This window comes from Rutidosis leptorrhynchoides, unplaced genomic scaffold (assembly GCF_046630445.1).
Source record: "Rutidosis leptorrhynchoides isolate AG116_Rl617_1_P2 unplaced genomic scaffold, CSIRO_AGI_Rlap_v1 contig310, whole genome shotgun sequence".
In the NCBI taxonomy this organism is placed as follows: Eukaryota; Viridiplantae; Streptophyta; class Magnoliopsida; order Asterales; family Asteraceae; genus Rutidosis; species Rutidosis leptorrhynchoides.
In genome coordinates, this window is record NW_027266553.1 from 7,263 (window position 1) to 18,187 (window position 10,925).

The window sequence follows — 10,925 nt, forward strand, 5'->3', positions numbered from 1 at the left end:
GATGATCGCTAACTGGAAAGTTAGTCATGGCCGGGAGGTCACAAATTAATTAGATTGTCAACTAGGAGTTGATTGTGGCCAATGAATCGTAAGAACTAGAGCACGTGTGAGGGTTGAGATGGTTGGGCCTTATTATGGGGTAAAATTGTGTAGTACGGTATGGGACATGTCATAACGATTTTATCTTATAATCGAGACCCGTGTGATCGATTGATGCATGATAGGTGACGCACTAATGTGCAAGAGTGTATGAGAATCATGGTATCATTGGTTTTGACTATGCATGAGTTGAGCACATTGTTTATGACACGCATGCATGAATCGACAGAGTGCAGGTGTAGCAATGGCCAAGTGAGATCGCTTGTGACGCAACTCATATATGATTGATGAATTGCATCATCTAGTGGCCATGCACATTAGATGTATTGTATTGAGATTTAATGTGCAAAGTATGGCATACTAGGTAAGGTTGCTTGGAAATCGATTTGTTGGCTGTTAGTCCTAGCTTATTGGTGGGGAGATTCTAAAGAGATACCCCGAGTTGAGTTAGTATCCTAATAGGAGCCTTAGGGGAGGACTCATTGGTTATTATATAAATATTTTCAGATCCCTAGTATGAAGAACTAGGAGTTTGAAGCGAAAGGGTTAAGAGCATAGGTGGCTCAGTAGTTCTTTTTGGAGATAAATCTCCTATACATAGCCCTTAATGTTGGCCTCTGTGTATAAACTAGTTTGTTTATGAAAAGTGTTATGATGAAAATTGTATCCTGCTTTTCTATTCCATATTTGTGTTGTCTGGAGATTTTATTATATGCTTCCGCATGTACAATTAAAAGAAAGGGTCAGTGAAAAATCCTGGGACATCGCAAATTCTATTGACCATCGAGGGATGTGCGTGCACTCGAGGTTCAAGACGTGACAAGATAGACGCAAGGCTCGCTCTTGCCAAATCGCAGCCTAGGCGGTATTGGCAAGGGTAAGGCTTGTTGGCCAATGCAAGACCACCCTCTGGGCCATTGGCGAGGTCGACCTATCACGCCCCGATCCTCAGGCACGCACACATCCGTCTCACTTGGTCAATTTTATAATGCGATATCCCAGGACAATGTATCGCCGACCCTTTCTACTTTTAAGCACATGCGGAAGCAGTTAAAATCCCCAAACAATAAAACGATGGGATAGAAAAGCAGGGCCATATTTTTCATATTGAAATTTATAACCAAACTTTTGTACATGACATCAATTAGAGAACTTCATAACTATTCACATCAATTGGAGTTCACAAAAGAAGATGGAATCTCAATCCCTTCAGGTCATACTCAAAATCTCTCTCGGTATTATCTTCTTCTTCCAAAAATCCTTTTACTCAGGTTTCACCTCCGAGTTCTCCTTCTCAAATTCCTCCTCAGCTCCTCAGCGGGGTCCTGAAATGTTTTTTCCCAAATTGGGATGAGACTACGTCTCAGCGAGTTCTACCCCCACTAAGCCCAATTAGTAAACCAGTATACTATAGGCTGCCTAAACACGCACAGGGCAGAGGACGTACCTTAGCATCAGATCCCACCTGCAAGTCAGTACAATTCATAATAGACACTCAAACAATCATATCACCGATCGAAGCATCGATCAAATTGACCTAGTCGATTACAAGCTAACAAGACCACTCATGGTCATTTCTAATCAGTCAATCAATCCACGACATCAAATCAAAGCAATGATCAATCGACCTCGTCGATTACATGTCAGACGGACCATTCTAGGTCAATTCGATTATTCCATCTCAATCATCAATTACGAACTACGATCCTCATATCACATCTTAAGCAAAGGTGGAAGACACAGCCCACCACTCTACAACATTCAATATTTAATGGCTTTACGGTCCCACTCGACCACTTTCGATACTCAATGGCTTTACGGTCCCACTCGACCACTTTCAATACTCAATGGCTTTACGGTCCCACTCGACCACTTTCAAAATTCAATGGCTTTACGGTCCCACTCGACCATTTTCAAAATTCAATGGCTTTACGGTCTCATTCAACCACTTTCGATACTCAATGGCTTTACGGTCCCACTCGACCACTTTCAAAATTCAATGGCTTTACGGTCCCACTCGACCACTTTCAATACTCAATCTACTCAAATAATCAATTTAGGAACATATCCTAAATATCCACAATTAAATCAATTCAGCACAAATTAAAGCTCAATTAAATAAACGGACTATGCCACGACGATCAACACGAGATTTCGGTCATCGGCCATCTCAATCTTAATTTCTGAAAAATAATTAATTATTTAATTAATTTCGAAAATTAATTATTAAATATTAAAAATTCCGTTTAGCTCAAAATAAGGCCCAATTGAATAAACGAACTTCACCACGGTCATCAGCATAAATTTCCGGTCACTAGCCATCCCAATTGAATTTTTGTAAAAAAATAATTATTTAATTAATTTCGAAAATTAATTAATATTAAAAATTCAATTTAGCTTAAAATAAAGTCCGATTAAATAAATGGACTTCACCACGGTCATCAGCATAATATTCCGGTTCCGGACCATCTCCCTTGAATTTTCGAAAAATAAATAATTATTTAAGTTAATTCCGAAAATTAATATTTAAATGCCAAAAATCCCACTTATGCCCGAATTGCCAAATTGAGGCCCGATTAGGGTCGGAAAATTCCCGAGATACTTCCAATAAATAGTAGACCACGTCTACTTGTTAATTGCGCAATCAGTTTATTTAAATCGCATCACAATTGACTAATAATTGATAATTTATTCTAATCTAACAACCTAAACATAATTAATTAAAACTAAACCAACCTAAAGCATAATTAGCCAACTAATCAAATATTAGTGAGATTACTCACCAAATCGCGCGCAAATCGGATCAATCCGATGGCAGCGACGCGAGGAACGATTGTCCCCAAAGCACGGCTCGGGTTCGGGGCCGGGAAACGGCCCAAAACGGCCCACGAACAGCTAGATACCCACTCCGTGGGTTTGCTGGTTCGGCCGCAAAACAGCAAGAAAGAGAGAGGGTTGGGGGCGGCAAGAGGTCAGGAGAGCGGGTGGTAGCTTGGCGAGGCCGAGCGGTGGCCCACAGTGGCCGGAGGTGGCCGGAGGTGGCCGGATCGTGGCCGAACGAAGCTGGACAGAGGATGGGCAGCAGCTAGACGGCGCACGGCGGGGATGGCAAACGTGAAGGGGCGGTGGCGGAGCGCGCGGCGTGCGCGGGTGGTGCGAACGGCGGCCCGGCGGCGTGCGGCGAGCGGCGAGCGGGCGACGACGGAGCTGCAGCTTCTGGTCTTCCTCCGCTTCTGGTTCGCTTGAACGGAAGGGGGAAGGGAAAATGTCGAGGGAGAGAGATGAGAGAGAGGAGGGGAAATAAACATTGACTGATCAAAGAGTAGAAAAGAAAGAGAGAGAGAGAATGGGCAATGGGGAATCGCACGAGGGGGAGGGGAGAGGAGAGAAGAGAGAGAAAGAAAAGAGAGAAAAGAAAGAAAAGAAAAGAGAGGGAGAGAGAGAAAGAAAAAAGGAAATGCATATTTCTTTATTTAAATTTTCCTTTTTCTCTTTTCCTTTTTCCTTTAAATTTTCTTTTTGGTCTTCAATTTTTCCTCCGATAATTTCTTTATTGAAATTTCGGACCCGTCAATAAATTGACAAGCGATGAGACAGGATCCTATTTATCCAGTCAAATTAAAACCCGAAAATCTGGATGTCACACGACCTCAATGATCATCACCTCTAGTCGATCGCTAAGGTCCAACAAGCAACTTGAGGAAGGAGGAGGAGAAGGAAAAATAATAATAATAATAATAAAATATTATTAAAAGTTGTCTATGTCAGTGCCGATCAAGTCACATCAACCGGTCGGCGTCCAGTCAATAAAATCTAGCCTAAATTGGCTGAAAATGATTAAATTTGCACAAAGTATAAAAGTTTATGACTAAATTGACCAAAAAAAAGTTTATGACTTTTTTAACACTTTTCCCTACCATTTTACATCAAATTCGGTGGTGATAATATCAAGTATGCAAATTAAGATAGGTACAAAATAATGATCGAGTGAGAATCAATAGAAATTCAAGCAATGGACCAACTTGGATAAGCAACTAGTTGGAGGGAAAATTGTACAATAAATTATTTATTGTACTTTTATCAATTAAGTCCTAAATCTTTAATTTCGCTAATTAAGTCATAAATCTTTTCAAGTATTGTCAATTTAGTCAATCTGATCAATTTTAGTCGGAAATCGCCATATGATGCTAGACATCTCACATGGCACAATCAACACTAATGCAGGTAATTTGCAATAGTATTTTAATATTTTTTAGAAATTATATTTTTTTTCCTTTTCTTCTCTTTCCCTTATTTACTTTCTTTCTTATTGCTTAGAAGTTAATTTGGGGGAAATAATTTATTTAGGATTGCATTATCCGGAGGATATTTTTTCTGGTCTTTGTATAGCATGCTACATTTGGCATCTGCTGCATATTTATATTTCCTTCGATACACTAGTCTATCTTAAATTTTTATGGAAGTCCTTGAGGATTAAAACAGGTCGTATACAATTAGGAAATAAAAATCACCACGGATAGTTTTCTTTCTAAGGATAGTTTTCTTCCAAAAGAGAAAAAGTACCAATATTGGCTTCCGGAGGGTCATGAGAACAATGCATTTCTTCATTTTGCTTCTCCTATATACTATCGACACAGAACTCGGAAACAAAAGGTACTGTTTCTTCTTCAAATTCGAGATGGAAGATCAGAAATGCAAATTGTCTCCGACCACCTTGATAATTTTAATTCTCGGTATCATTTACATTCTAAGCATTTCCCCTGCTAATGCTGCTATGGCAGTAGCTGATACAAGGAGCTCATTGTCAACTTACATTATCCAAGTACGAAAGCCGACGGACAAACATTTCGCTACCGTAGAGGATCTCGATTCTTTGTATCGGTCCTTTTTACCCACCACAGCAGCCAGCTCTAACCAAGAGCAAAGAATGGTTCACTCGTACCAGCATGCGCTATCCGGGTTCGCAGCCAAATTGACCGCCGAGGAAGCTAAAGCCGTTCAGGAGAAGGACGGTGTTTTGCAGGTACATCCGGAGGAGGTGCTTTCTCTACACACAACTCATACCCCCGACTTCCTGGGATTGCACCAAGGAGTCGGGCTCTGGAAGGACTCGAACTTTGGTAAGGGCGTGATCATCGGACTACTGGACTCAGGGGTTTTCCCGGACCACCCTTCCTTCAACGACGAGGGGGTGCCTCCACCCCCAGCCAAATGGAAGGGCAGGTGTGACTTCAACGGCACGTCCTGCAACAACAAGCTCATCGGTGCGAGGTCTTTCATCAACCCGATCAACGCCACGCAGGCCGTTCCACCATATGATGATACTGGGCATGGCACGCACACTTCCAGCACAGCTGCCGGTGCTTTTGTGAGGGATGCCAGCGCGCTCGGTAATGCAAAAGGCACGGCCGTAGGCTTGGCGCCTCTTGCACATTTGGCAATGTACAAGGTTTGCGCAGATGACGGTTGCCCTGCAAGCAGTATATTGGCTGGGTTCGACGCCGCCATCGAGGACGGTGTCGATGTGCTTTCCGTCTCTTTAGGAGGAAAAAAACCACCGCTCTTTCAGGACTGGATTGCGATTGGGGCACTTGCCGCCACCCAAAAGGGCATCCTCGTCAGCTGCTCTGGGGGGAATACGGGGCCAAAGCACAGGACATTGTCAAACGAGGCTCCATGGATTCTCACTGTGGGTGCAAGCAGCATCGACCGTAGCATAAAGGCCACAGCACGGCTGGGGAACGGGCTAGAGTTCGATGGGGAGACCTTGTACCAACCGCACGACTTCCATCCGACGCAACTTCCCCTAATTTATCCGGAAGTATTCGATGGCAGAGACGTCCAGGACTGCCATTACGGATCACTGGCTCGCCTCTCAGTTCGAGGGAAAGTGGTTTTGTGCGACATAAAATGGATCGATCCAGTCGGAGCAGGTCAAGAGGTCAAGGATAATGGTGGTGCGGCCATGATCCTCGTGAACGGTCCCGCTGACGGATACACCACCATTTCTGATGCGCACGTCCTACCCGCCATCGCATTGAATTATGCCGCGGGGAGAGAGATCAAGAGATACCTTAACACAACGCCAGCACCTACGGCCACGATCCTATTCAAAGGTACGCACATCATCGGGAGATCGCCCGCCCCGGCTGTAGCATCATTCTCTTCCCGCGGCCCCAACCGCCTAAGCCCAGGCATCCTCAAACCGGACATCATCAGCCCGGGCTTGAACATTCTCGCCGGTTGGCCATACCCTTTAGACAATTCTACGGACATGAAGCACGCATTCAACGTGATCTCCGGGACTTCCATGGCCTGCCCCCACATCAGTGGTGTGGCGGCACTGCTTAAGAGCGCGCACCCCGATTGGTCACCAGTGGCCATCAAGTCCGCCATCATGACCACCGCCGCCACCTCCAACATGGAGGGCCGACCCATCGTGGACGAGACACTTCATCCAGCGGACATTTTCGCCACTGGCGCAGGACACATCAACCCATCGAAGGCCGTCGACCCGGGTCTCGTTTACGACGATGGACCGCAAGATTACATCCCTTACCTTTGTGGGCTCATCTCCAACGAGTCCCAAATCGAGGTTATAGTTAAAAAAAAAGTCAACTGCTTGAGCATAGGGAGCATACCTGATTACCAGCTCAACTATCCATCGATCACCGTAAGCTTCCACAAGCCTTCGGTGACGAACGTGAGTGTGACGAGGACGGTGAAAAACGTCGGACCCGCAAAGTCGCGGTACCAGTCAGTCGTCGACCCGATCAAGGGTCCGGTCTCAATTGGCGTGTACCCGCGTGAACTCGTGTTCACAGAGGCGAACCAGACAGCGAGTTACCGGGTTGACTTTACGAGGGAAGTTGACTCGAAAGCGCCGTCGCCGTATGCTCAGGGGGCAATCACGTGGGTCTCTGCTCGGCATTCGGTTCGAACCCCTGTCGCTGTTGTGTTTAAGTGATCGCAGGGAGAGTCTCTGGTTTTTGTGTTTCAAAAAATGAAGTCGACAAAGATGGTGATTATTTCGACTTTTCTCCCTATGTTTGCGCCTTGAATAATCTACAGGGCAATGACCCATTTCAAACTTGAATTTGCCGTTGAGAACTTTGTCACCGTTCAACTCTTATTTATTTTGATACGTGATTTAAGGGAAATCGACACAAATGATTGCTAAACTTACATCCAATGTGCAATGTGATTTCTGAACTTTTAATTTGTTCAACGTAATCTCTAAACTTTAGCCCAATGTTCAACATGATCTCTCAACTTTTGGTGCATGTTCAATTTAGTTATTAAATTATGTAAAAATATTCAATGTCATCCTCAATTTGCATTAACAAAAAGCCTACATTGAATATTTTGATACAATTTGAGGATTACATTAAAAATGTATCAAAAGTTCAGGATTATATTGAATAAATTAGAAGTTAAGGGATCATATTGAACGTTAGGCTAAATTTCAAAGACCACATTGAAAAAACAAAAAATTCAGGGACTACATTACACATTTGACGAATGTTTAGAGACTATGTGTCATTTTTCCATGGTTTAACTATTTCTTTGCAAGCCTAGTTTTTCTCTCCATTTGGAAAATTGGATCAAACTTTAATTTTTGGACATTGTTGCGGAGGACCACAAAACTATGGATGGTTATCCTCGTCATATGAAAAATTTAGCACGACTCTTCCAATGTAGATTTGATAAATTTCAATACAACCACCTTCATAAAAGTGTTCATTTTAATATCTAATATGTTTGTATCATAAATGGATCAACTCGTCTCCACATGAATAATAAATGTGTCATGTACACTTTATTTTTTAAATCCATTTATGACAATTTAAGACATATTTAAGTAAACAAATTGACTCGATACAATTTGATAAATTTAGAGGTGATTTTATGTATCCGCGGTTCAAATGTAACGGTCTTGTGTTGCAGCTGCACTGAAAAGAGAGGTAACTGGTACCTTTGGTAATCGGTAAATTTTAATGTTGAGTACAGGTGAGGCAACTTCTTAGCTACAACTTTGGAGGTATTTGACAAGAAGTAATAGACACCGCAACACCCGTTTTCACAATAAAATTTCTTATGTAGAGTTTTATCGAATATGTTCTAAATATTTATAAATGAGAACTCTTTTTGTAAAATGTCTTCTCGTATGATAAGCAGTTCCTGTTTGAGCTCCAATGTTATGATAATTTAAGAATGTGTCGAGTTCGATTAACCAGAGGAAATGGACAAGAGCGTAAGGTTTTATAAGTAAGAACTCTTTCACATATATTAGTACTAACCTCATGCTACATACGAAGTCATTTGCCTTAATCTGGCTTCTACAGTAATCTTAAATCGCGTTAACCAACGACCAACTCCTTGGACAAATGGTTAAAACAATTGGGGTGTACGTTAAGAAGCGTGAAGTTTCAAATGCGAGCCCTCGGAACTAGGCGATAAAAAGAAAAAGTAATTTTTTATGAATCTTTGTTCTCACAGGAGGTTGTGTACCTTTCTTCAATTTGGGAAGGTGGATTTAGTCTTCCCTATAAAGGCTGGATAAAGGAAAGCTTAGGCTTGAACTTAACAAGTCGTGCAAGAGTCTTCATATGATTATGTAAGCAACAATTTTGATCTTCTGTGAAAATATTCACCTCTTGGGTAGAAAGGTGTATGCGGTTGATATCATAATTGTCCAATCAACCAAGCTCAAAGAATGTCAAAGAACAAGATAGAGAAATTTAAGAATGCATCGCTCCTTTCTATCTGCTATGAAGTTGAAGCAAAGTGATCTATACCTGTCCATCTTAATTAGTAATCGATCGAGATTAGATAACCAATGTCAAGTAAAAATTTCAATAATATTCTCCCATATGTTAACAATAAAACACTAAGTACCAAATACTAGAAGACATTCCCGAAGTAATAAAAAAAAAAAAAAAACTCTCTTTCTCTCTCTCAATGAAGTTCAAGTAAAGTGATCTATACCGGTCCCTCTTAATTGTAATTGATCGTAATTAGATAACCAATGTCAAGTAAAAATTTCAATAATATTGTCTCATATGTTAACAATAAAATATTAAGTACCAAATATTAAAAGACATTTCCGAAGTAATTAAAAAAATCCCTCCATAAAGACACATCGAACTCTCCCTCTCCCTCTCCCCCTCCCTCCTTGAACTTCTCTCCAAAAAGACACATCTCTCTCTCTCTCTCTCTCTCTCTCTCTCTCTCTCTCTCTCTCCAGAAAGACACATCGAACTTTTGACACATTATATACACAATCCGCATAATAGGTCTTCGCACTGATTGATTCATTATTCCCCATTAGTCTCTCTTTATCCGAGTGCAAACACATGATAAAAAAAATTGATGTGATTATTTAATAGTCCATATATATATTCTTTTGCAAACACATGACGAAAGAATTTTTTTTTTTTTTATGCTTAACGTGATTGTGAATATAAACTCGATCATTTTGACTTAATAACTCCGATGGGTGGCGTCCATTAGATATATCCTCAAGGACCGTAGCAATTGTTCAATATACAAAATAAGGCTGTAGTTAATTTCACTCCCAAAAGCATAGACCGTTTTCAGGAGAGAAGCAGAGTCGGAAGCCGCTGTTCGGACTTAAAGAATAATACCAAGTCAAGCTGCTGCAGCGTCGAGCAAGCTGAACCCTGCTGACAGATTAACGTACAGTGGCCATTCATTTCAAGCCAACTCAGCAACAGCCATTCGTTTGTCTAAATACATTTGGGCCGTGTAATCCTCCGCACTATGTAAGAATAGCCATTGAATCATGCATGTCATATGCAGTTATTCTATTGAAATCATGCATGTCATATGCAGTTATTCTATTGAAAACTGACACTGTCTAAATGAAGGTCTTGCTACTTCTGGCATCGGTGAAATCGAGCACTTCGTGTTCCTCTGCTAAGGTCTATGGGGATACGAACAGGGTGGTTCCCGTGGGCTTTGGAAGCCTGAGAACCTACTTAATAATTCTTAAGATGCAAAACTTCTCCTTTATTTTCTTTTATGACCATTCAACAAGCATAATAAACCTGGTCAATCGCGTCAAATCGCAATGGTATCAGTCAGAACATGCCTTCAAATGGTGCGTGCCTTGAGCTTAAGTCGAATCGCAAGGGCACATGAGCATGTCACTAAACTTTACTTGTGACATCCCGAATTTCGGCCCTGTCCTGAATATATAAAATGGGCATTTCGTTGGGCGCGCCTATGATCCTTTTTCTCTGAGCTAATCACTCACGAGTTAACCAATCTATTGGGTGAAGCCGTTAAGAGATATAACCGCGGTAAAATCCCTAAAAGCTACTCGATAAGTCGGATTGGACTAGAATTGCGTTCGGTTGATTTTAACCACGAAATGGAATTCGTTTCGAAAATTGGACATTCAAGCATGTCACGGTTCATGAATAGGACATCGTCTTGTCTTTTGGAGAAATTCCATCGAGACTGGAATTTTACGGAAAACTGATTCGGACGTCGCGGAAAAACAAAAAAAATTCAGATTTGCCAAATTAAATGGATCTTTGGCTTCCAAACCGAGTCATTCGGTGATGGGGGATTGTGGAATTGATGTGGACTTTTGCTTTGACAAAAATTGGACATCAATTGAGGAAGTTTGAGTAAAAAATTGAAATTCAAATTGAAGAAATTCGGACCTAGCCATGGGGGTGCAACATTTGGCCTCAAATTGGATTTTTTGTGGATTGATTTACAAGATTTAATTATAAGAGACAAGGAGATAATTATGTGGACTTGTGGGGCCAAGCTATGATGATTTTGGATATTTT

At 41.6% G+C, this 10,925-nt stretch overlaps 1 protein-coding gene across 1 annotated transcript; it reads left to right on the forward strand.

The window, feature by feature from the left end:
• Positions 1 to 4,693: 4,693 nt before the first annotated feature.
• On the forward strand, positions 4,694 to 7,066 carry LOC139882811 (subtilisin-like protease 1). The gene has a single exon (XM_071867077.1). The coding sequence runs from the start codon at positions 4,694 to 4,696 to the stop codon at positions 7,064 to 7,066; it is 2,373 nt and encodes a 790-aa protein (XP_071723178.1).
• Positions 7,067 to 10,925: the final 3,859 nt, after the last annotated feature.

Bases quoted from the DNA above. Each gene is read 5' to 3' on its own strand.
- LOC139882811 (XM_071867077.1), top strand. From the start codon at position 4,694: ATGCATTTCTTCATTTTGCTTCTCCTATATACTATCGACACAGAACTC.